General features: G+C 63.1%; 9 protein-coding genes across 9 annotated transcripts in view; 5 read left to right on the top strand and 4 right to left on the bottom strand.

Annotated features, from left to right (window-relative positions):
- F751_6144 (MON2-like protein) overlaps nt 1-2,819 on the bottom strand; it is a gene marked incomplete at both ends in the record, with an annotated part of 9,822 nt that extends 7,003 nt beyond the window's left edge. The window contains 6 exons of the mRNA XM_011399778.1: nt 191-711; nt 931-1,046; nt 1,188-1,341; nt 1,478-1,594; nt 1,978-2,349; nt 2,607-2,819. Coding sequence (XP_011398080.1) covers nt 191-711; nt 931-1,046; nt 1,188-1,341; nt 1,478-1,594; nt 1,978-2,349; nt 2,607-2,819 — 1,493 coding nt within the window. The remainder of the gene's footprint in view (nt 1-190; nt 712-930; nt 1,047-1,187; nt 1,342-1,477; nt 1,595-1,977; nt 2,350-2,606) is intronic.
- A 353-nt stretch (nt 2,820-3,172) lies between these two features.
- Nucleotides 3,173-5,059, top strand: F751_6143 (hypothetical protein; the record flags this gene model as incomplete). Its single annotated transcript, XM_011399777.1, has 7 exons — nt 3,173-3,276; nt 3,419-3,605; nt 3,794-3,922; nt 3,983-4,149; nt 4,399-4,545; nt 4,736-4,790; nt 4,931-5,059. 7 exons carry the CDS (start codon nt 3,173-3,175, stop codon nt 5,057-5,059), a joined length of 918 nt encoding a protein of 305 aa, XP_011398079.1.
- Nucleotides 5,060-5,388: 329 nt separating this feature from the next.
- F751_6142 (hypothetical protein) lies at nt 5,389-6,584 on the bottom strand (the record flags this gene model as incomplete). The annotated part of the gene is made up of 3 exons (XM_011399776.1): nt 5,389-5,682; nt 5,921-6,076; nt 6,312-6,584. 3 exons carry the CDS (start codon nt 6,582-6,584, stop codon nt 5,389-5,391), a joined length of 723 nt encoding a protein of 240 aa, XP_011398078.1.
- A 375-nt stretch (nt 6,585-6,959) lies between these two features.
- Nucleotides 6,960-9,866, bottom strand: F751_6141 (Cyclin-dependent kinase G-2; the record flags this gene model as incomplete). Its single annotated transcript, XM_011399775.1, has 9 exons — nt 6,960-7,087; nt 7,472-7,631; nt 7,867-7,997; nt 8,264-8,379; nt 8,605-8,780; nt 9,025-9,230; nt 9,374-9,445; nt 9,663-9,706; nt 9,802-9,866. The coding sequence occupies 9 exons, from the start codon at nt 9,864-9,866 to the stop codon at nt 6,960-6,962; spliced, it is 1,098 nt and encodes a 365-aa protein (XP_011398077.1).
- A 329-nt stretch (nt 9,867-10,195) lies between these two features.
- Nucleotides 10,196-11,973, top strand: F751_6140 (GPI mannosyltransferase 1; the record flags this gene model as incomplete). Its single annotated transcript, XM_011399774.1, has 5 exons — nt 10,196-10,488; nt 10,626-11,117; nt 11,325-11,436; nt 11,540-11,620; nt 11,743-11,973. 5 exons carry the CDS (start codon nt 10,196-10,198, stop codon nt 11,971-11,973), a joined length of 1,209 nt encoding a protein of 402 aa, XP_011398076.1.
- A 1,129-nt stretch (nt 11,974-13,102) lies between these two features.
- F751_6139 (hypothetical protein) lies at nt 13,103-14,208 on the top strand (the record flags this gene model as incomplete). Its single annotated transcript, XM_011399773.1, has 3 exons — nt 13,103-13,256; nt 13,473-13,703; nt 13,937-14,208. 3 exons carry the CDS (start codon nt 13,103-13,105, stop codon nt 14,206-14,208), a joined length of 657 nt encoding a protein of 218 aa, XP_011398075.1.
- A 407-nt stretch (nt 14,209-14,615) lies between these two features.
- On the top strand, nt 14,616-18,962 carry F751_6138 (Long-chain-alcohol oxidase FAO1; the record flags this gene model as incomplete). The annotated part of the gene is made up of 10 exons (XM_011399772.1): nt 14,616-14,768; nt 14,972-15,199; nt 15,318-15,662; nt 15,984-16,227; nt 16,433-16,544; nt 16,745-16,833; nt 17,022-17,234; nt 17,498-17,869; nt 18,140-18,706; nt 18,868-18,962. The coding sequence occupies 10 exons, from the start codon at nt 14,616-14,618 to the stop codon at nt 18,960-18,962; spliced, it is 2,418 nt and encodes an 805-aa protein (XP_011398074.1).
- A 408-nt stretch (nt 18,963-19,370) lies between these two features.
- On the bottom strand, nt 19,371-21,170 carry F751_6137 (Tocopherol O-methyltransferase, chloroplastic; the record flags this gene model as incomplete). The annotated part of the gene is made up of 6 exons (XM_011399771.1): nt 19,371-19,460; nt 19,571-19,689; nt 19,828-19,964; nt 20,170-20,489; nt 20,719-20,907; nt 21,015-21,170. 6 exons carry the CDS (start codon nt 21,168-21,170, stop codon nt 19,371-19,373), a joined length of 1,011 nt encoding a protein of 336 aa, XP_011398073.1.
- A 631-nt stretch (nt 21,171-21,801) lies between these two features.
- Nucleotides 21,802-23,089, top strand: F751_6136 (Uncharacterized protein, chloroplastic; the record flags this gene model as incomplete). The annotated part of the gene is made up of 4 exons (XM_011399770.1): nt 21,802-22,062; nt 22,259-22,436; nt 22,630-22,713; nt 22,818-23,089. The coding sequence occupies 4 exons, from the start codon at nt 21,802-21,804 to the stop codon at nt 23,087-23,089; spliced, it is 795 nt and encodes a 264-aa protein (XP_011398072.1).
- Nucleotides 23,090-23,868: the final 779 nt, after the last annotated feature.

Below are 23,868 nucleotides of genomic sequence, written 5' to 3'. Positions count from 1 at the left end.
GGATGGGGCAGATGGGAGCCGGCAGCAGGATCTTCGGAGCTTGGCACGAGGGATCTCCGAGCTGCTGACGCCATACTAGGCACATGCAAGGCACTGCACCTGTACACACAGGCGCATGGTCCTCCAAGCATATGACAACGCACTGCTTTGGCTTGCCAACACCCCCTCTCCACACCGGCCGCTACGACACAGTCCAGACTCCACCTTGAGGAGCTCCTGGAGCAGGGGCGGGGCCAGGGGTCCGGCACCGAGCAGACGCCGCAGCGTGTCGAGCATGGGTTTCCAGGTGGAATCCAGCAGCGTCCGCAGGACGTCGTCCGCAGACGGGGCCCCAGGCTCTGTCGTCGCCGTGTCGTGCACAGCGGCGTCCGAGGCTGCAGCATTCGAGAGTGTCGTGGCTGCTGCATCGCCAGCCGCCGCGTCGCCCTCCCCCGAGTCCCACCCGGCAGGCAGGCCCCCTGCCAGGCCCTCCAGGGTCACGGCAAACGCACTCATCCCCTCCAGGGCCAGGGCCGCCAGGGCCGCGCGCTGCCCTGCCGCAGTAGCAGCGCCGGTGCCAGGGTCCGGCTCCAGCGACCCTGGCCGGCCCAGCAGCGCGCGGGCCATGGCGGCCGGCAGCGGATCGTCCTCGGCGTCACGCCCCTTCTCCACGCTTTCCAGCACCAGCAGGCAGGCCTCGGCCAGGCTGCGCACAGGCTCGGAGCGGGACGCCTGCGGTGAGGGTGGGGCGATTGATTGGTTCAGAGATGGAACAGGGATGTGGAGAAACATCGCGCCGCAATCCCAGCCGTGTGCACCGCAGGGATGAGTGGTCGCTGGGCCTTGTCATGAGTGCTGGCAGCTCTGGAAGCACCTTCTGCTCAAGGGGCCTCACCATGCTTCCAGCACCATCCTGAAACCACCCCCTCAAAACCATCCAGCAAGTCCCACCTTGTCGTGGTCATACTTGGCTCCCAGCCAGGCGAGCAGGGGGCCATCCCCGAGGAGCAGCACCACAGCATGGAGCACCGCCACCCTCTGGAAGTTGGGCTGGCCCGCCTGCAGGCCTGCACGTGGATGGGAAGAGAGGGTGGCATTGGTGGAGTATCCGCTTTTGAGGAAGCGGTGGAGACACATCTTCATGGGTTTTGTAGATCCCACAAACACACAGGCGTCCTCCTCCCTCCCTTCCCCACCGCAAAGCGCACCTGAGAGTAGGCTCTGGACCAGGGGCCCGGCGCCAGCCCCCAGCTGGCAATGGAAGGTGCCGAGCAGGGTGCGCACGCAGCGCAGCGCAGCACGCAGCGTGGGGAAGTGCGCCGTGGCGAAGGCTGAGGCCGCCACCCCTGCGTCCAGATGGTCCTGAGAGATGGGGAGGAAGGGGTACGATGTGGTCAGGGCTGGAATCCCTGAGGCAGGTGAGTCTGTGTTCATCGAAAGGGGTGCACCTGGCGTCCAGAGCACGGCAAAACCTCACAGTCCACACATATCCCCACACCTGGAGCTGCGGCCTGAGCAGATCGGGCATGGTCTGCGCCACGATGGGCTGCAGGCCGAGGATGTCCATGAAGCAGGCGGGGGAGGTGGCAAGCACAAACTCCAGGAGTTCCAGGACCTGGGTCCGCGGGAGAGAGGGGGTCTGCAGCCACACCGGCTCCCCACCTGGTGGGGCATGGGGGTTGATGCGATGGTGGCAAAGGGTGAGGCAGAGTGTGACCCAGTGCCTCAAACAGGCTGTCGTTCGGGAGCAACACGCCTTGCCACGATCTGATATGGAGCTGTGGAACGCATGCAGGTCAACTGCATCCCTTTTCTCCAATCCACACTCAATCGCCACGGCCTTGAAGAATGTGTGGCATGGATTCCCTAGGTTCTATCCACCTGTTCCCCTCCCTCTTCCCCGCCCGCCCCGGCCCCCCCCCTTTCCTCCCACCCTTTACTCCCACCTGCAGCGATGGAGCAGAGGTCGGACATGACGCGCACGACCACCCCCTCCACCTCGCCCTCCCGGATGTAGGACAGCAGTAGCGCCAGCGCCTGGCGCACCGTGGCCGCCGCGGTGGTGGTCACCGTGGACTTGAAGCCCTTGGCCGCCAGGAAGCCGAAGCAGACGCCCAGCAGCGGGCCCAGCGCGGCGGAGGTGATGGGGTGCAGGGGTGACTGCAGCAGGGTCAGCGCCGTCTGCAGGCACTTGAGCTGCACGCGCTCGTCGGAGAGCCGGGCGGCGGAGGTCAGCATGCCCAGCACCGCTTCGGCCCCCTCGGCCGACGCGGCCGAGTTGGCCAGCAGCTTCTGCGCGGTGGCCAGGGCCTGGCCGGCTAGCCGGGGCGAGCGGGTGTCCGCCGCGAGCTGGAGGGGGCGGAAGAGCTCCTGTGTATTAATTTTTTGGGGGGGGAGCCGGGATGTTAAGGGGGGCGGTGCATGGGAATGCGGGGTACCTGGCAGCGAGGGGGATGCACTGCACTGCAGCTACATGGGCTCCTTCAAACATTTGCCAAGGTGCTCAAGCTAAAGTGGTTGATGCATCTGTGGCATCCCTATGATCCACAGGCCATGGTCAGCTGAACAATGGCAAGCCTAGCTCACCCCTCCTTCCCTCTCTCCAACCCAACACTGGCTGGACTCACCTTGCACTGGGCCAGCTGTGTGTTGGCATCAGGGACGTCAGCCAGGGACCTGATGCGCAGTAGCGCCTTCTCCGCCGCCTCCTTGATCTCGGGGTGGTCGGTGGAGGTGAAGAGGCCCGCAAAGCCCTCCGTCTTCCGGGCCTCCGTGGACAGTTGGCGATACTCCGCCTCCAGAGCCGCCACGAAGCTGGTCGAGGAGGATGGTGAATTCATACCTATGCATCAATGTAGGCTCCCGGGAACCTTTGGCAGGCTGCAGGCCCGCAGGGGCCGGAGTGCCGAGCGAGTCGGATCACTTTCTCCCTGCCCACACTTGGATCCAGCATGCCATCTTCGCGGGGGGACTGAATGCCGAGCACGTTTCCTATGCACCCTTATATCGGAGCAGGCACTCCTCGAATGCTAGGCCAATCACAACGGTGCACGGCACGGGTAACTCGTGCGCCTAAACCGGTGCTCGCAGCAGGCGGGGCACGGACCCCACCGCGCGACATGCATGCAGCCACCAACTGGTCGAGAGGATACATGCGTGGCCCAGCGTCCAACTCTATCTTGCGATCAATATAATGACGGTGCGTGTTGTGTCCCTGCTCCCCAGCGCCACCGAGATCGTGACCAAGGTGATCTTGGCGCAGGGGCCGGCGCCGACAGTACAGCTCGTGGGGAAGAGGTGGGTATGGGTACAGGCACCGGAATGGGCATCGAGAAGTATTCGAGATCCATGCATGGAATGAAACTCTGCATTGCGTCGAGCCAGGGAAACCGGATCATGGTCTCGGCGAGTATGCACTGGCCTCCTCACCGCCTTGCAGCCACGAGTGCGACTACGGCCCTACCTCCCTGGCCGGCCTACCGATCCTGACGGCTGCCAGGACCAATTTCACCACATCAGCCGACGTGGATGAGCAGGTGCGCACCTCCCTGGCTGCAGGAGAGAGCCTCTACTCCGTGGATAGGGACCTCCTCCGGAGCCTGAAGCCTGATGTCGTTCTCACCCAGGTACAAGGCGGGGAGAGGGGCTTCTGCATACGATTTGCGTTGATTTTATATGATCTAAAGGCGGACACCCTGTTCAGTATCTGCGCTCGTGCCTCCGTGAAGCATCCCTGGCCTCTTGACGTTTCTATCCGCCACCAATGCCCCACCACCGATCCTATTCCCCTGCGCTCGACCACACAACCCCGCAGAGCCTCTGCAAGGTGTGCAGCGTCGACTTCCGCACGGTGCAAGCCGCCGTGGCGGAGATGCAGCCCCCGCCCATCCTGGTGGACCTGTCGCCCCAGAACCTCTGGGAGGTGCTGGACGACCTGACCCGCGTGGGCGCCGCAGTTGGCGACCCCGCCGCCGCCGCCGCGGCCGTGGCCGAGCTCCGCGAGCGCATCGCGGCTGTCCGCTCCAAGCTGGCAGAGAGGCGGGAGCAGCAGGGGACCCAGAGCCCCAGTGTGCTCATGGCGGAGTGGACTGACCCCATCTTTGTGGGAGGGCACTGGACCCCCCAGCTGGTGCACATGGCTGGGGGGTCCCACGTCCTCAACCCTGGAAAGTGAGGATGCAGGGGAGGTCCAGGTGGACTGGGGACAAGCCAGCGGTCCTGGTGTCGAGGGGTGGTGGGGTCCTGGGGAGCGCGGGGATGCGCATGAAGAAGTGGAGGGTGAGAGGTGTGAGTTGGGGATGTGGTGGCCGCGCAGTTTGCCAATCATCCTGGGCCATGTCACCAGAAATGAAGTTGAAGGCCCAAGGCTGTACTCAGCTCCCCTCCCATCCCCCTCCACTCCTCCACTTCCGCTTGCAGTGACGAGGGCGGAGCGGGCAAGAGCTATGCATGCCCCTTTGCCGATGTGGCCCAGGCAGACCCAGACTGGCTTATCGTGGCACCATGCGGGCTGGACATCCCCACCACCAAGCGTGAGATGGCACCCCTGGTGGCACAGCCTGGCTGGTGAGTCAGTACCTGTGCTGAGGCAGCAAGGGTGGGTGTATGGAGTGGGAGCTGGTGCACATCTGCCTGCTGGCTCGCATGTCGTGGGGCCTGGGTGATGAGGAGTGGGCCTCAGGCACCTGCCAGTGCGAGAGGCTTTATGAGTCACAGGCTTGCTGAGCACGCCCTTCTGCGGCCAATCTCCTTTCAGGACATCATTGAAAGCGGTGAAGAAGGGCCAGGTCGTCATTGTCGATGGCAATCAGGTCGGTGACATGCATGAGGAGGCTGGGATGGCTGCGAGACGCTGGAACCCTCGACGTGTCCTGGCCCACATCGGCCTTTTCTCCTGCCTCGCTGCCGTGCACGCCCACGCCCAAACACCCTCCTGCCCTCCCTTGTGCAGATGTTCAACCGCTCGGGGCCGCGCCTGGTGGACGCTCTGGAGTTCCTGTACTCCCTGCTGTGGAACGAGCCTCAGGCCATGCCCGCGGGCTTCCCCTATGAGATGTGGTCGGACGCACGACAGGCCTGACCCATGCTCTTTTCCCTACCCATATCCCAACCTGACGCCGCTCAGCCAAGGCGGGTTGCATGTACATACACTCTCAAGTACAAAAGGGAACAGGGAAAAAGGTTGAAGTGAGTCAAAAGTTCACAGCGGGGCCCAGCGGACCTCACGCCAGTTTTAGCATGTGGGGCAAGCCGACAGATGTAGCTGGAGTTCAAGGCCCAGTTGGGCACGCCTTGGAGATCAACAAGGTGAGGTGGGGCTGCAGGTTCATGGGCAGGCATGTACCTGCTGAAACCCGAGTAACCCCTGTCCATGAAGAAGAAAAATGCTTGCTGTCTGCCGGTCAGCGCTCAGGGGAGGCAAGCCTTGGTGCTCGTGCGCAGGCGCACGGCGGCGGAGGCGGAGGCAGTGCTGTAGGCGTTTGCAATCCGCCGCGTTCTCGTCTTGGGCATCTGAGATTGGCCTTCGATCTTCAGGGAGTCCTTGGGGGGCCGGCTGACGCGAGTCGTCGGCTGGACGCCACGTGGGTGCCTGGGCTTGCGCCAGCTGGCCAGAGATAGCCAGAGCAGGGTCACGTTGAAGGCGATGAGGATGACCTGGGCGCCACAGCACAGCGCCATCTCCCACCAAGCAAACTGGGGAGCCTATGGGATGCGAAGGAGCAGTTGGAGGCTGGTGGGCGGAGAAAGGCATTGGTGAGCTTTGGAAGCTAGGAGGGCAGACCAAGCAGAGACCTCTACGGTAGTACCCTGCCATGTAAGTACAGGGGCATGCCCCATGACACAGCCGCCCAAACTAAGGGGACTCTGCACAGTCGACCACATCATGCAATGCTGCTGAGCTCTCAACCCACCCAGAGGCCACACAACATTGGCGCCCGACCTGCAGCTCTCGGTAGAAGAGCACTAGCATGTATGGGTAGAGGAAGATTCGCATGGGGAAGAAGGTGATCCAGTATGCGACGGAGAAGGGGGTCCGGAGACTCCGCCACTGCCTCCTGGCGATGAGGAAGAGAGTGTTCAACTCGCACAGCCCATCCTGTGGGGCAAAGAGGATGGACACTGGCCTTTACACCCTGCTTCACAGCCACAGATCGTGAGTAAAATCATACATCCCAAACAAGCTACATGTGACTGTGCGCCGCCCAAGGTCATTTCAGACTACTTGTGATGGAGCCATGAGCCGGGTACAACACAGCAGCCCTAGTGGAACGCAAGAAAAACCCCAGGCCCATTCACAACGCCCACCGCTGCTCTGCGTCCCCGGCACTCACCCAACATGTGTAGCGACCAAACTGGGGGTAACGCAGGGGGAAGAGGAGGAGCACCAGCGTCACGACATGGTGGACGAGGATGATGCTGGGCAGGGACGGCACTGCCTCGGGGATTGCGGCCACCCAGAGCAGGTCAACCGCGACGTAGACGCTGAAGATAGCAGACACGATGGTGGTGTCCACGTACCCCAGCAGGCCCGCCACCGTCAGGCTGCCAATGATGGGCAGCAGCACCAGGTTCACCCTGTCGTGCAGGTGACATGCAGGCTTCATGGCCGCTCGAACGCGGCCGGTGGGATTCAAAGTCGCCTGAAGACTCTCAGTAATCTTTGCGTTCCCTGCGGACCTGGAGGGACGCGAGTCTCGGCGTCGCAGGCAGGTGAGGGGAAGTGGAGAGCGTCACGCCGTAAACGTGACGCCGCCCGGCTGGAGAGCTGTGTCGTGGAGAGGTGCAGATATGACGAGACAAATGCTTTTATGTCTTCGAATTCTATCCTCAAGTCTGTGTAACAGCACATTACGCGGCTTAATATTCGGTGAAGTTCGAAGATGCGGACCGCTTCGACACGTCAGCACTTCCTCGTCGTGGATCTCATTTGGCTGCAGGCGCAGCTGCCGAGCTGCGGGCGCGGACAGCCACAGATTGCATCACCTCCGCCAGGCCAGGGTCTGAGCCCTCCCCTCCTCACTCCACCCGACGGAGTACAGGCTGCCTGGCATGCACAGCACCAAGGTCACCAAACGCAGCCCCCAGTCTGGCTTCCGCGTCGTCGATCCTGGGAATGGGGGGTGCATGACAGGTGGCGATTGATTCCACACACCATCCGTTTCAGTGTCCGCACACCTCCTCATGCGCACATGCCAGTGCCTCACGGCTCACCAAGCCGGGACCCACCTGTGTTTCAGGCCGTGGGTATGCGCCGCTTCCGCCGCACGCCTGGCCTGGTGTGCAGAGCTGGCCCTCGGCTCAGGTTCGTCATGCACTGACGGGATCAGGGGAGGGGCGCTTGTTTATGTTTGTGAAGGGTTGGTGGCATATATGGGGGGGTTGAACTCGACGCCCCTTCAGCAGACCACCCCTGCGATCATCAGTGATCTCCATGGGGTAGCCCCAAACGGGCTCTGAGCTCCAAGCCACACCCCGTCGCACAGAATCGCACCTGATGGGAAGGTGGGCATGAACTCCTGGGCCTTGGGGAGGGGGTGCTCGGAGAAGAAGGGGTGGCGCAGGGCTGCGCGCGCAGAGATGCGCTGCGACGGGTCGTAGGTCAGCAACTTGTTCAGCAGATCGATGCCGGAGACGGACAGCTCAGGAAAGCGCTGCATTGAGGGTGAGTTGAGGGTGATGGGTCGAAGGTGGGGCCCAGGCAGGTCAGCCACAAGGTGCTTCCATCGTAAAGTGAGGGGTTTAAGTGGAGGGCAATGCTTTGCAGCTTGGGGACTTATGCAAAGGCTTTCAGCATTGGTGGCTAACCAACTTGGTCCTTTCACCCCCGCAGCATCTTTAGCTGAGATTCCCGCAGCTCTGGCGATCCCATCTTTGCCCTCTGCCAACCTGCTTGAGATGGTTGTGTGGCTGGTCCGGGAGCTGCAGCGTGGTCCAGCCAGGCAGTCGGCCAACGCTGGGCCAAATGCGTGTGTTGGGCGACCCCAAGACGCCGCCCATCGCCGCGAGCATGGCGAGCTCTGTGGGTGGCATGACGGGGGTCGTGCGGCTTCAGCATGTCATTCCAGGGTGGGTGTGCGGCATTGCTCCAGGGCACAAGCAGTGGCGTGGTGATGCGTTGGGACACAGCAGGCTGAGCGGCACCCCGCTGATCCCCCCTCGCTCATGTGTCGATGAGAAGGCCGGCAGGCAGGGTGGTCGAAACGGCTATCTCGCTGCATCACCGCTGCAGCCCGCCTGCGTGCCCACCCTCGGCGAGGGAATCTCTCTCACCACCCAGTATCACCTGTCCGTGCTGGAAAGAGCGGCGCATTGCGCAAGAGCTCGGCGAAGATGCACCCCGCTGCCCAGAGGTCGACTGCGCCGTCGTACTGCCTGGCGCCCAGCAGTACCTCGGGCGACCTGTGCGGCAGGAGCGCACGAGGGGAATCGAGGGCATGGTGGGGCCTTGAGGAGAGCGGCCCCACAAGCTCCGCCATGCCCAATACGATAGAGGCCCAGGGCGCAGGAGTATGATCCAGCACAAACACGCACGCCTGAGCCGCGGCCCAGTGGAACCCCGATTCGATGCGTACCTTGCCGCTCGCATGCCTTTCGCCCTCACCCCTCCCTCCCTCGCCCCAGCACCTGTACCACAGGGTGGTGACGCCCGGGGTCAGGGGCTCTGGCCTCGGCGCCCAGCGCCTGACCAGCCCAAAGTCGCACACCTTCAGCTGGCCATGCTCGTCCAGGAGCAGGTTGCTGGGCTTCAGGTCCCGGTGCATCGTCCACCTGGCATGCAGGTACGCCAGTGCGCTCAGCAGCTGCGTGGTGCGGCGGGACGAGGATTGGGGGTTGCATGGGGGGGAGTGGGTGAGTACAGCCCCTGGGCCAGTACCAGACATGTGCCTTGCCGTGTTTTCGAGGGCACACCCCGTCAAACGGGATCGTTGAGAGATCACACCATTCCCGTTTACAAAAAACCCTCATCTCACCCAAATCACACCCACCCAGTCCCTCCAATCACACATTGCACAAGCTCTTGCAATCCCCTCTCCCAGGCGCTACCTGGTGGAGGAGGCACTTGATCTCCGACAGCACCAGGGGCACGGCCAGGCGGTCCACGATGTGCGCCAGGTCGTGGGGGCAGTACTCGAAGACGAGGAACACGGAGTCCAGGGAGGCGCCTGTGACCACGCCAAGCAGGGCGACGATGTTGGGGTGGGACGTCTCCTGCAGGGACCTGAGCTCCCGTACACTGGTGACCGGCATGCCTGCCAGAGGTTTTGTCAGAGGGTGGGGGAGAGATTTGGAAACTGAGTGCAAGTTATGTGCAAGGGGAGAGTCGGGCAGCCCACCAGTTTGCGTAACGAGTCAAGAAGGGCAATTGCATCTCCCCTGCACACCGCCAACCCACCATCACGCTCTCGATCCAGGCGCAGCCTCTTGAGGGCCACGATCTTGCCAGTGCGGCGATCGCGTGCTTTGTCTGTGGGATTGGATAGGATTAGTCGGTCAAGTGCGAGGGGTGAGAGGGGCGAATGGTGGGCTGCCTTCACCTGGGGCACCAGGGGCCAGGGGTATGGCTGCCAGACAAGACGGGGAACCACCGTGGGGCGCACAATGGGGCAAATGCCAAGCCCAGACGGTCATCCACCACCTCCTCCTACAGCCCAAGGAGCTAGCGGCGCCCACCCTCAACTCACATACAATGCCAAAAGTCCCCTCCCCAATGCGCTTCAACTTCTCACTGCAATGCAGGGATACTGACAGAGTGATTTCGGGGGGGACATTTCGAGATCTTCCACATATCAACTCATCTTGCATGCAAACCAGCCCACGCACTAGTCATAGACGTCCTGAATGACCGGGAGGGCCGTGCCAACCACCGCGCCCTCCCCCTCGGCCATGACCTCTCGGTGGCGCAGGGCGTACTTGCTACATCTAGGGGTCCACACCAGCGACAATCAGGTCCTCATGTTCAATTAAAAGACATGCGCATTGACATTACACCGCCATGCTATGCAGTCTGTCAGCGAGGTCTCGGAGAGCATTTGGGAAACTGGGATGGTGTCGAGGGCGCGCGCGCAGCTCAGCCCGCATGCGAACTCGAACTCCCACTCGACAGCGGGTGGGGTCTCACATACTTGGCCCACGTCCAGAATCGAACGGTGCTGTGGCCCATCCTGCGCAGTTATCAGCCGATCCCAGGAGGCGAAAGACCATCCCGGCCAGTGTCATGGCCCCGGCTGGGACGGGGCTCGTCCCCCTGCTCCTGGCCGGTCTCGCCTCGCGCCTCGCCCTGCTGATCTGGGCCGGCTGGCAGGACACCCACATGGCGGTCAAGTACACCGACATCGATTATTTTGTCATCACAGATGCTGCCCAGGCAGTGCTGGCGGGGGGATCGCCCTATGACCGGGCCACGTTCCGGTACAGCCCCCTGTTGGCCTGGATGGCCCTGCCAAACCACCTGCTGCACCCCTCCGCCGCCAAGGTCTGCTTCTGCGCAGCCGACCTTGGTGCAGCCTGGTGAGTAGTTTGGTTTCTTGGTGAGATTGTGTGAGAAGAGAAGTGCCTCAGATGGCTGAAAGTGATCAACGCAGTGCAGATCAGCGGCAGGCACAGCAGCCTACCACCAACACCCACTCCCTTCAACCCCTGACCAGGTTGATGGCCTGCCTTCTGGAACGCAGGCGTGCTCCCGTTGCCTGGGTCAAGGCAGGCTTGGCGGTGTGGCTGTTCAGCCCCTTCACCGCCGTGATCTCGACCCGGGGCTCGGGCGAGGCGCTGGTGACGTGCATGCTGCTGGGTATGCTGTGCCTGCTCGACGCCGGCAGACCCCTGCTCGCCGGGCTCTGCTACGGCCTGGCGGTGCACTGGCGGCTTTACCCCATAATCTATGCGCTGCCCTTGCTGCGAAACCTGGCCATGCGGCGGGGGGCGCGCCTGCTGAGCATCCCCGGCATTGTGTTTGGGGCGGCGGCCGCAGCAGCCTTCTTGACACTGGGCGGTCTTGGGTATCACCTCTACGGGCACTCCTTCCTTCAGGAGACCTACCTCTACCACCTTGGAAGGGTGGACCCGCGCCACAACTTCTCGCCCTTCTTCCTGCCGACGTACCTGGCGTCAGGCGGCGGCGCTGGCATCAGCATCGGGGGGTGCGGGGCGCTGACAGTTGAATGGGTAGCGGGTTCATCTTTCAGGGTGCTTGAGCTGCCAACAGAGTCACTCAGTCGATATTAGCCATGGCTCCATTGCTATGTGGATGCACGGTATTGTTTGGAAGGGTGTACATGCCGCTCATGACCACTTGCCCCCCCCGCCAACATCAATGAGTGCAACCCCTGTCCTCTTCCCTTGCTCAGGGTGTTTGGTGCTGCTCAGGCCCTACTCATCACAGTCCTTGGCTGGCTCCACGCAGCAGATTTGCCCTACGCCATGCTCCTCCAGACCCTGGCATTCGTGACTTTTAACAAGGTGGCCAGAATGGCAATGATGTGGTCATTGGACTCGAGTGACGGGCCCCAAGGTCGAGCCTGGCCGCATCAGCCCGCTCAGCAAACTACACGCCCCCCCACAGGTTTCCACGGCCCAATATTTTGTCTGGTATGTCTCTCTACTCCCCCTGGTGTTACCTCGTCTTGCTGCAGCCCACAATCGGGTGAGTGCTACCAATGGGTGGGATGTCACATGGCATTGTTATCTGTCCTGAAGTTGGGTACCCAGCTAGTGCACTGGTATAGATCCCGCCCACTTCTTTTCTCCCCATTCCCTCACATGCAGGGCCAATTGCTCTGGGCAGCAGGCATGTGTTCCGCCGCCATCGCCCATTGGCTTGCCTGGGCATACGCTCTGGAGTTCCTGGGATGGTCGGTCTTTCTACCTGTCTGGGTGGCGGGGCTGGGTGTATTGCTTGCCAAGTCTTGGCTGCTGGCCTGCCTGATGCCTGTCCCGCAGGGACAGGCCTCAGATGGCTTCCTGTACGGGAAAGCCTGTAAGAAGAAGATCACCTGAAGAGACGCACCTAACAGCTGGTTTGCTTGCAGGCTGACTTGCGGCTGATGGTGGGTGGGGGATGGACTGCACGGCTGCCCCCCTTTCCTCCCGTCGTCTGCGTGTCCTGTGAAATAGGACGACGATTTATTCTTCGCCCATGTAACAATGTGATCATGGTACTCTCATGATGCGAATGGTGCTGGGATGGCAGTCCAAATGCGCGCACTTCAGGGGAGACTGGGCAAACTCGACCGCCCATGGTCGGCATATACATGCAACATGCAGCCTCCATGCGGGAACCCAATCGTCCCTCACAGCATCAGAGATCACCCAGCGCGACCTTCTACGATGCCTGGAAGATGCAGGGGTTGTTCGCGTATCGGAGAGCTATCTTGATGCGAACAACACCCGATGGGCAGTATCGGGACAGCTGAATGTGGCCCCTGAGATTGCAGGGGCTGCTGTGGCCCGCTTCCAAATGGCCCACCTGCAAGAGGTGAGCCTTCGAAGAATGTGGATGGAAAGAAACACTTGCACCATGCGTTAATGTTCCCAGTGCATGCTGGCTGTTCAAGCTGAGCTCATTTGTGGGTTCTGACCACATGGTAGCCCAAAACATGTGCAGGATGGCATGAATGCCCCAGCAAGGACAGTGCACCTCCTCCCCGCTGGTACCGGCAGGCAAATGGCACTGGTGAATCATGAAAGAGCCGTGTGCATCATGGTGCAGCCGCTGGCGCAGGGCCTGACCCCCCTGTCACGTCTGGAGCGGCGGCTGGGTGACTCTGTGCCCACCGTCGTGTCGGCATGCAGCATCATTGGGACTGCAGCAGCCACCGCCAGCGTTTTCGGTGCCGGTGTCCTCCTGGATGGCGGTCCTCTCAGCTCAGATACTCTTGCCTCCCTCTCCACCGCTGGCTGGGGAGCCTTCGCAGTTGCCCTCATCCTTCGTGAGTGCCAGCGATGAAGCTGCCGTGGTGCGACTGGACAGCCTACTAGAGATCCCCTTATGTTGCTGTTGGAGTTGTAGGTTCTAGCGGGACAGTCTCACACTGACCAACACATACGGACAATCATTACACCAGCTGACCTACTGTATCCCCCGGCCCCTCGTCCTTCAGAGAGCCATGAGCTGGGGCACAGTCACATGGCTGCCCGGCAAGGCGTGCCACTGGGTGTTCCCGTCTTTCTCCCGGCCGGCCTGGGCCCCCTGGCGGCCTTTGGGAGCCTGAGGTCCCTGCTCGGCCCCGCCCCCTCCCGCAGCGCCGCAGCAGCGATCGCCCTGGCTGGGCCCCTGACAGGTGGGCGGCATGGGGTCGCGAGTGCTGTGACACCGCTGGCATGGCCTCCATCGGCCTGGGGAGCCATGTCCTGGCTGTCCAACCGAAAGACCATCCTACTTGAGAGTGGAGGGCGGCGGCAGCCAGTGAGCGCCCCTGGTCATCAGGCTGCCAACATCCTGTGCCTCTGCAACAGCACCAGCGCTCACCACACAGCCCCGTTCCCGGGGAGTGCAGGTCTGGCTGCCAGCTGCTCTGTGCTCCTGGTGGGCCTGCACTTCACGATGCAGGGCTGGGGCGGGCTTAACATGACCCTGGACGCCTTTGACGAGGCGGGGCCCCTGGGCGCCGTCGTGCACGCCGTTCTCGACCACGGGGACGCTGCAGCCGCGACCCTGGACTGCCACCCCTGGCTGGTCGCCGGGGCTGGCGGCGTGCTCATCAATGCCCTGGCCCTCGTACCAGCAGGTGGGGGCCGATGGCGAATGCACATTGGTTTCGGGGTCTCCTACTGATCCAACATGGGCCAGTGTACACTCCTGCCGGGCATGGCTTGGGAGGGGGTTTGTGCAGAGTGGTTGCCAACTGCGTGCTTGTGAAGCATGGTCCATGATGATGGGCAGCACCTCACCAAGACGGCGGCCTTGGGCAGGATCTCAAGCCCTTGAAAACAACATCCCACCCGCTGCCCCTCCCCGCAGGGGACACCGACGGCGGGCGACTGGCGACCCACATCCTGGGGCGGGAAGCTGCCATGCGGCTGTCCCTGCTCTCGCTGGCCCTGCTGGGCGCGCTGGGCTGGGTCAACCAGCTGGCGGACTGGTGGCTGCCGGCCCTCCTGATCCTGCATGGCTCACCTCCGGCCTTGTGCACCGACGAGGTCACCCCCGTGTCGAAGGACCTGAAGCTGGCCGGCCTCCTCTGCCTGTGCCTGCCAGCCGCCATGCTGGTCCCCCGCTTCGGGGGCAGCTGAAGCGGTGAATCGGGTGGAGAATTACTTGGATTTTGGGTCCAATGGAGTAACAGGAAGGGAGATGTAAGCAGGCCGAATTAGGTGCACCTGTGGGGTTGCATGTGCGGTTGAGTATGGTAGGGAGAAGCAACCAGCGCTCCGGGTTAACAGCGTCGCGACGAAGTGCTGAATCGGAGCGGTCCGACCGAGGCCTACCGAAACACGCCAGTGGCACCATGGCTGTATGATGCTCCACGCAATACTCTCGCAAAACGTTGTTCATCTCGCCGGTACCATCCCGAGCATCCATCCGACACCAGGGCTGGGCGTCGAGCCGTCCCGGTACAGGGTGTCGGAACCGGCATCCGCACACAGGCAACTGCCAGCCACTTGCGTGACACACCCCCTTGCGCAGCGGTCTCTTGCTCATGGATAGCCGCCGAGAACCGTTGCAGGCCTTGGCTGGGGTGGTGGCAGGGCCCTACGGCCCTGGCATGGACCAGGCTCGGAAACTCGGTCTGAGTGAGGTGGAGGAGCTGTACGCCTATGACGGCGGGCAAGACTCAGGGGTCGTGGACAAGGTGCTCTTCATTCATCGGGGCATGGAGGTCGATCGGGTGCATCGCATGGTTGCATGCACTGTTTTGCCGGGCTCCATGCTCAGCCATACATGCCGAACTCCATGAGACCACCTGACCCCTGGTTGTGAGCATGCCCCTGCACCACTTGAGCACCGCCCTGCTGCCGCCATCCGCAGTCCAGTCCTCACCCTCTCTTCCCTCAGGTCCTGGCGCTGCTGGACCGGCACGCCCCCAGAGCGGACCGCAGGCAGCTGGGCATCTTTCTGGAGCTGCTGCGCTGGAGGCTGGGCACCCTCCTCCTCTGCGGTCGGGACTGCATGCACGGCTGGCTGGGCGCTCCCCAGGCCTTTGTGGCCCTGTCCCCCGCCCAGCGCGAGGCCGCGGTGCTGGCCTGGGTCCGGGCCGGCAGCCTCTCCCAGATCAAGGCGGGTGTTCCTGGGGGAGCCAGGATGGCCTCATCGAGAGCGGGCCGGCCTCGATTCAGGCAGGAGGGCCTGCATTGTTGCAAGCAGAACTGGACCCTCCTCCACTTGGACCCCCAACCCGCAGGCCTGGACCGGGGTCAAGAAGCTGGTGGCCCTGTGCCTGATGTCCAAGCTGGAGGCGGATGGCAGCAGCCGGGCAATGCGCGCGCTGGGGTTCCCGATCAGGGACCCGCGCTCGGACCCGGCCCGCACCGAGCGGGCGGGGCGGGCCGAGGCGGGGCTGGAGGCTGCCATCTGCGACGTGGCCAGCTTCTCCGCAGCCTCTGCCACAGACGTCACCGCGCTGGCCGCTCGCCTGCGGTCCCTCGGCCTGCAGCCCGTCGACCCGGCCCGGTGCGCCCCGCCCGGCACGCCGGCTGCTCTCCTCGCGGGCGCCCCGCACCTGGTCCTCAGCGCTGACGTCGTGGTGGTGGGGTCCGGGGCCGGGGGCGGCGTGGCGGCGGCGCAGCTGGCCACCGCCGGGCTGCGGGTGCTCGTGGTGGAGAAGGGGGCCTGGGTGCCGGTGGACGCCATGACGCAGCAGGTGCAGGGTGGGGCTGAATTCACTTGGTGGGGTCGGGGCCCAAGGATGTGAGGTGGCCGGGCAGCGTTTTGATATGCAATGAAGGGAGGGCGGCGTGAGGGCGCTGCCGTCCGGGAGCTACATTTCAGAAGCCTTGATCCAGAACCCGGCGTCGGGTGCCACCTCCTCACCACCCCCCATGCAACCAAATCTCCCATCTTTCCACAGGAGGACGAGGGGTACAGCGCGTTGTACGAGGCCGGGGGGTTCATGCAGGACAGCCGGGGCTTGATGGGGGTGCTGGCCGGCGCGACCCTTGGCGGCGGCACCAGGGTCAACTGGTGCGCCTCCTTCCGCACGCCAGAGCACGTGCGGCGGGAGTGGGCGGCGGCGCACGGCCTGCTGTGCTTCACAGGCGCGACCTACGAGTCGGCAATGGACGCCGTGTGCGAGCGCCTGGGCGTGCGGACGGGTGGGCAGGATTTCAGGGGTGGAGGGGGGGTGGGTGCGGGGGCATGGGAAAGGGTGTGGTTTGTGCCCCTGGGTGCTCGTGTGTGTGTTCCTCCTTGGGAGAGGAGGTTCTTCCCAGCGTGCACGAGACCGTCGAGGAGATGGGGTCGGCCACGCCAGCTTCTCCGCTCCCGACCGCTGCGCCACTCCTCCTCCATGTGACACAGGCTACCGGCACAGCGCCATGTGCCGGTCGCTGGCCCAGGGCTGTAGGGAGCTGGGCGAGCCGGTGAGCGAGGTGAAGCGGAACTGCCAGGTGGACGACTGCAGCTCCTACTGGTGGGTGCTAGTGTGTGCGGGCTTTGGGAGAGCAGGGCAGCACCTGGCAGGGGCATCTGCTCCCTTTGTTGCAGCCCGATGAGAGGCGTCGCAGGCTGCCGTAGACAAAGCCTGCGTCCATGCCACGCGGCGCCGTCTGCCCCGCTCCCTCCCTGACTCGCCCCTCCTCCCCGCTGTGCACCCCTCCACCCGTTTGACAGCACGCTGGGCTGCAAACTGGGTGGAAAGCAGGACTCGGTGCGCGCGTGGCTGACGGAGGCCGTGGACGCGGGCGCACGCATCCTCACAGGTGCTGTCGGGTGGCGTGCCGAGGGGCCAGGCCTGGCATGGAGAGGGTTTGACGCCTGCACCCCCTCATGTGCATGGTCTGCGGGGAGGATGCCACCTCCCCAGGAGACCACAGACTGTCAATCAGACAGGCAGGCAGAATATCCGGGGGCACAAGGTTGCCCAAGTGCCGCCATACAAACTTTGCAGGTGCCTGGGCCGAGCGCATCGTGACCGAGACGCGGGGATCTGCCGGCCGGCCGGCGCGTGTGGTCGGGGTCTCGCTCCGCGGCGGCTCGCCGGGGACAAAGGGCCACGGCCTGCGCATCGCTGTCGCGGCGCGGCTGGTGGTGGCCGCGGGCGGCAGCCTGCACACGCCCGCCCTGCTCCTCCGCTCTGGGATACAGGGGCGGGGCAATGTGGGTGAGCCTGGGGGGAGGTGGGCATCGGGTGCGGAGGTTACTAGCAGCAGGGGATTGCTTTGGCGGTAGGGCCCAGAGAGAGAGGGCTGCTATGCACAGACCGGAGTAGGTGACCGGGAGCATGCGTGGGAGGGTCTGGCTGGGGCTTGGGGCCTGTAGCGGGGGCGGGCTGGTCGAGATTGATTGCCTCGAGGTGGCGACGCCCCGGCTCCATGGACCCCCCCACGCCAGTCTGCACACCTACGACACCGCTCCCGCCCGCAGGCAGGCACCTCCACCTCCACCCTGTGTGCATGACGTTGGGCTTCCTGCGCAGCCCGCCCCGCCTCGACGCAGCGGTGGGGCTGGCCGGCGCAGCCACACCCCCGCTGCCCGACCTGGAGGACAGGGGAGGCCGCCCCGCATCTGACCACGGCAGCGTGCAGCTGTGGGACGGGACGGGCATGTCGACCTTCAGCGCGGCGCGCGGCGACTGGGAGGGCAGCGGCTACGGCTCACTGCTCTACACGCCCCAGGTCCTGCCCGGTTCCGTCCTTTCTAGCATGCCCTGGCTGGGCCAGGCTGACTTCAAAAAGTACATGGCCCGCCTCCCAGACGCCTCTCTGTTCCTCACCATCGTCCGCGACCGGGGGGAGGGTGAGGCCGGTGCAGGACGGGCAGTTTGTGGGGCGGGTAAGGTCCGTATGCTGTTTTACATCGAGGGGGGCCGATGTGGCATGATCATTGTCTGGACCAAGAGTCTTGCTTGCATCGGGCCTGCCCCGCTGCTTCCTCTGAGCACGGCTGCCAACTTTGCATACGCAGCCTGGTCTGGCACTGTCCAGGCTCTTGAAGCGACGACCCCTCGACACCTCCTTGTTCGGACATACCATAAACCAAGAAAATCACGCACATTCCCTCCACCAGGCTCCATCACCCTGGATGGCGACGGCCAGCCGGTGGTCAACTACAGCCTGTCTGCCGAGGACGAGGGGGCCATGGCCTCAGGGTCGGCCTTTGCGGCGCGTGTTGCCGCGGCCGCGGGGGCCGACACGGTGATGACCCTGGACGCCGACCCGCGCTGCCGCTTCCTGTTTGTGGACGAGGGGGCAGGGTCGGGCGTGAGCGTCATGAATGGGGAGGTCGTGGCGGGGGCGGGTGGCACGCCCTCCCTGCCGGCGCAGCTGGCGCCGGAGGGGCCCGCGTCGCTGCTGACCCCGGCGGACGAGGCGGCGCTGGCGCTGGGCAACGCCGCTCCGGCCTCCGGCTCAGGCGCGGCGCAGGCGCGGCACCCCGCCTTCCGGCGCTGGCTGGCGGAGCGGGAGGCGGGGGGGATCGCCACGCGGCGCACCCCGCTCTTCTCCGCACACCAGATGGGCTCTGCGCGGATGGGCACCGACCCCGCCGCCTCGGTGGTGGATGCCGAGGGCCAGAGCTGGGACGTGGCAGGACTGTATGTGATGGACGCCTCCACCTTCCCCACAGCCACAGGTGGTGGGGCCGGAGAGGGGTCTGTGCTCGGGGCTGGAATGGAGTAGGGGTTGAGTGGTCCAGCGAAGCGAGATTGTGGAAGCCTGTTGGTCGTAATGGGGACGATGCCCGATGCCCATGCAGTGCCCCAGATGAAAGCTTCCTCCCCTCCCCCCATGCCTCAGGCGTGAACCCCATGGTCACGGTGGAGAGCATTGCCTATATGCTGTCATCCTTTCTGGCAAGGAAGGAGGCACACCAGACGAGGACGGACGAGTAGATCAATGGCGGATGACGCTGCATAGCTGTGATCATGAATATAAAGTAGGTGCAGAGGCGTGCAGGCTGCACTGCATAAACCGGCTGGCTGTCGAGCCTCGGGTACCGTCATCGGAAACAGAACTCCTTCAGCATGTGTTGGACATCAAGGTACTCCCATGTGCTGGTATCCTCCCAGTTGCACCGCGCCGGTTGCATCATCATGCAGAGGAGTGCCCTGCTTGCATCCAGCTGCACCTGTTTGGACTGAAATGCCAGCGGTGCATGCAGTACAAGGATCAATCTTACAGCCCAAGAATGCTACTCGACAAGTTTTTGCAGAAACGTGGGGTGCAAACCTGGGTAGAAAAGCAACGGCAACCAGAATCAGGGCAGACTGACAGGTGGGAAACACTGTCCCCGCACCAGTTCAGGTCTCTGCCTTGACGCCAGTGATCAGCACGAATTTGATGAGGCCCATAGACAGGCCCCTGGCCATGAGCGGCATGACCAGTGCCCCCTGGTCATGGGCGAGAGGTGACGCGAGGGGGGGTTTCTGGTGATGTGATGCACAATATGCCTTCCTGCCCCGGCAACCGCAAGCCTCAGCCCCCGACTCCAGTCCCTCACCTTGATCGTGGTCCACCCCGCTTTCAACAGGCCGGCGACGCCTTGCGTGGTCAGCGCGCTCTTGATCACCTGGCCCCAGAAGGGCTGCACCTCCACGGACCAGTCCGCCGTCTTCACATCTGCACAAGGGTGGGTGGGGTGGGCGACGAGGGGCGGACAGAAGAGATCCTGCCTCCAAGCCCTGCAGAGTTCGCTGCCCTCCCTCGTCGTCGCAGCCGCTCTTTCCTCATGCAGGCCCACTTCGCAGCACCACCCACCCCTGATTCCGTGTGCAGCAAAGAGGCGCTCGTAGTCGGCCAGAGAGCACCAGGCTGGGAGGTAGTAGGCCTCGCACAGCCTGTCCAACAGCGTCTGTTCCTCCGGGGTCAAAGCAGTTTCTCCAGGTGCCAGGTTCCTGGACAGGTGGTCGAGGGGAGGGAGAGTTCATGGTGGTGCAGGAGCAGGAAGGCGTGGCGGGCAAGTGGGAGAGCACAGCGCCATTCCTTCCCCTGTCTGCTTCCCACTGGACTCCTCATCGACATTGCGGACGCCATGAGTCTCGTTGTTGCAACCCTCGACTGTGTCGATGAATCGACGCCAGCAGCTCCTGTGCGGCTCACCTGTGGCACCAGGTCACGATGATGATGCGCCCCCCCGGCAGCGCCACGCGCGCCAGCTCCCTCACGAAGGTCTCCTTCTCGGGCATGTGCTCCCCGCTCTCCAGCGACCACACCAGGTCAAAGGAGCCATCCGGGAAGGGCTGGCTCAGGGCGTCCGCCACCTGGAATGCGGCGCGGTCCCCCAGGCCCGCCTCGCGCGTCATCACGTTGGCCCGGTCAGCCTGGACGGGACTGAGCGTGATGCCTCGCGCCTCAGACCCAGGGTACCGGTCCAGGATGTGGCGGGAGCTGCCGCCCAGGCCGCACCCAACATCCACCACCTGCCAGGGGTTGCAGAGGGGGGACAAGCTCCAGGAGGCTGCATGCATTACAACTCGAACCCTTGAACACACAGACAGGGAGGTCCTGCTGGCAGGTGCACAGGAGCCTCCCCACAACTTTGGTAGCTCCTACACTCATGCATTCGAGTCCTACGTGCCCCCCTAAAATCCAGGCAGCCTCTACTGCCAGTTCACGACAAGTGCAACAGCAACAGCACCCCCTGAGCACCTTCTTGACACTCTGCACGCCTGCCCAGTCCAGGACGTTGTCCACCATGTCGATCTGAGCCTGGGCGTTGGACTTGGTGCCCTCCTCGGCGCCATAGTAGCCGTGGTGGAGGTGCTCGCCCCACATGGACTCCCACAGGCCGGAGGACTCGTCATAGAGCTTGGCGATGCCGTCCTTGAGGGGCAGCGCCTGCGAGCGGAGACCGGCATGCCACCTCTTGATTCAGCTCATGGAAGTGCAAAAGATGCAGCAGATGCATACGTATCGTGCCTTCCAATCGCGAAGCAGCGCCACACCTTTCCGCCACTGGTTATTGGCTTCAGCACCGTTTCCAGCAGCCCTGCCGCCGGTCGCAGGGGCTTGCATCGGCCGACCCGGCGTACTGAAGGTGCAAATGGTCTCGCAGATGGAGCGTACAGCGATGCATGGCATGCGACAAGCGCTTGCTGCATGGTAGCTGGCTGGTGGTAGGAAGTGATCCCCGCAACCTGCTCGCGAGTGGTACACTCAAGATCGCGAGAAGTAAACCCTCCTTGTGAATGAAGTTCTGGTATTGTCGTCCAGAGGGAGGTTGGTCCTCTCGCCAAACAAAGTACGGTCGATCACATGCCTGGATTCGTGCTGCGCGCACCACCATGTGCGGCTTATGTTGTGTGGTACAGGTTTGTGGAGAAGAACTCGCAAAGCCCCTCTCGGGAACGCGCAGTCTCTAAAGGATATACAAATTACCCACAGATTCAGGTATGAGCCTCACAATCAGCCCGTCCCTGTGCCGTCAACGCCTGTCTGCAGGATTCGCATCACCGAGGAACCTGTCCTTCAGGGCCTACCCCTCCCGATCCAGCCCCGCCGCCCGCACTCGCCGAGACCCATTCAAAGGTAGGTCAATCGTTGTGCGAGGTCATTACAGGGATCTGGACTGGAGGCGCATGTGATTGCGCTGTGCGAAGACACCTCTTCATCATGATCCGTGATGTTCCAGCCAGTCGAAGGCCCCCAGAATCCAGGGACAGGTCCACGGACACCGTTCCATTCACCGCTGTAGGTCCCTCCATGGCCCCAGCCTCAACCTCGCCGACTCGTATGAACGCAAGCCCCACCAAGGAGGCCCCCGGCCGGTCCGCTGAGAAGACCCCCCTGGCCTCCGTGGGCAGGGTGGTGGTGCTGGGGGCTGGTGGCGGTGTGGGCTCCGCGGTGGTGACCCAGCTGGCAGAGCAGGGCGTCCCCGTCACCGCCGTCGTCCGTGACGTCAGCAGGGCCAAGGACAAGCTCCCCAGCCGGGAGGGAGTCCAGGTGTCCCTAGGAGACGTCACCGACTCTGCCAGCCTGACCAGCCTCCTGCAGGTGACATGGGGATGTTGAGTCTGCGTGTGAGAGGGTACGAAGGGGGTGGAAGAGGTACACTACAGGCCTTGGGGGTGCATACCAAGCCTTTTCATCTGTGAGAGTAGTAAGTTACTAGAACTGGAGGGCTGTCTGTCCGCGAGCCCTCCTGGCATGTACCAACGTACGGAGCTTCCATGACTCATCCGCCTGGCAGGGCGCTGGGGCGGTCATCGTGGCCACCGGCCCGAGCAGCCTGAAGAACCCCTTTGGACCCTACAACGTGGACTACAATGGGAACGTGAACGTCGCCAAGGCCGCCGCGAACGCAGGGCTGAAAAAGATCGTCATGGTCTCTTCCATTGGCGCGGAGGACTGGCTCTTCTTCCTCAACCGTGCGTGGGATGTGATGTGCTCATCGCCGGGGAGTGGACGGGGGGTGGGCGGGGGCATGGTGGGCTTCAGCGGGGCACCGTCATGGTCGCCGATCTGTTCTTACATGCCGGTATCACAATGCTTGAAGGCCTCAACAACATCATCCCATGCTCTACTGCCCACGTCATGTCGACCAGTTCTTACTTTCCACAGTGTTCTGGGGCATCCTGATCTGGAAGAGGCAGGGTGAGAAGGCCATCCAGAGCTCTGGCGTGGACTACACCATCATCCGTCCTGGTATGTCGGAGGATTCATCTCGGAACAGCTTTGCAAAAATGTGCACGGGACTGGAGCTTGCCATTCCGGTGGATAACGCGGTCCCACTCACCCTTCACACACAGGCGGCCTCACCAACGAGGGCTCCCAGCGGGCCCCCAAGGGCGGCGTTGTCGCAGGCCCTGCCAATACCTACGGCCGCGCCCCCAGGATCAAGCCCACCGGCTCAATCCTGCGCTCCCAGGTTGCTGCCCTGGCCATCGAGGCGCTGACTAACCCTGCCGCCTCCAACGTCATCCTGGAGGCCGTGACGCAGGAGGGGGAGCCAGAACGCACCGCGGCGCAGGTGCTGGAGGACCTGGCGGCCGGCAAGCTCCCCCCCCGGGGGGAGGAGTAGGGCGGCTTGATTTGAGCGGCGGACGGGATGAGCCTGAAGGATTTGTTTTACAAGTAGCGAGCTGACGTCATTGCTATTCCTCCTGCATTTCATTGGTCACCCCCCGATTCTTTGTCAATGTTTCGAGCGATCAAGGCAGTCTCCGAATGGGATCAAGTGGTATAGAGCCGGGAAGATTAAGGAATACGATTCTGCGCGCAGCTGAACAAGTCTGCGAAGACTGACCTCCGGATCATAGGGCTGAATAAATTGCACCCTTTCATCTGAATCACCTGAAACGTCCCCGTTACTGGGGGACCATCGCCAGGCATTCGCCTTGGAGGATATACCGATTGGTCGCGCGTTCGATCCGCGTAGGGGTCAGGAAACTGACGGGCTCCTTAGCTCAGTGGCAGAGCGTTCGGCTCCAGATTTCTCTTTTTGACTTTTGGGGGGTAGGACATTGCGTATCGCACAGAAGAAGTCGCTGTGACCTGTCGGAGCGGTCCTTCCGGCAAGTCCCTTGCATGTCACACTGAGAGGGCAAGCTTGCCAATGCACGAACTGCCGCGTGCAGGCCACAAATCACAGTGACATGCTTCTCACTTGGGAAAAGATCAGACATTTCTTCTTCTTGATGTGTTGGGGGCCAGAAGCATGCATCATGCTCTGTCTCCACTGCAAATTTGTATACAAGTTTGATCACAGAGCGCAAAGTGTCATACCTACTACCCGTGCGCTTGCTTCACTCTCAATACAACGCGGGAGACTCCTCTGGAATATAAGATCGGATTCGTCGA

Source organism: Auxenochlorella protothecoides (assembly GCF_000733215.1).
Source record: "Auxenochlorella protothecoides strain 0710 unplaced genomic scaffold scaffold82, whole genome shotgun sequence".
NCBI lineage: Eukaryota > Viridiplantae > Chlorophyta > Trebouxiophyceae > Chlorellales > Chlorellaceae > Auxenochlorella > Auxenochlorella protothecoides.
The sequence above is the reverse complement of the archived record's forward strand: the minus strand, read 5'-3'. Positions and strand labels throughout refer to the sequence as shown.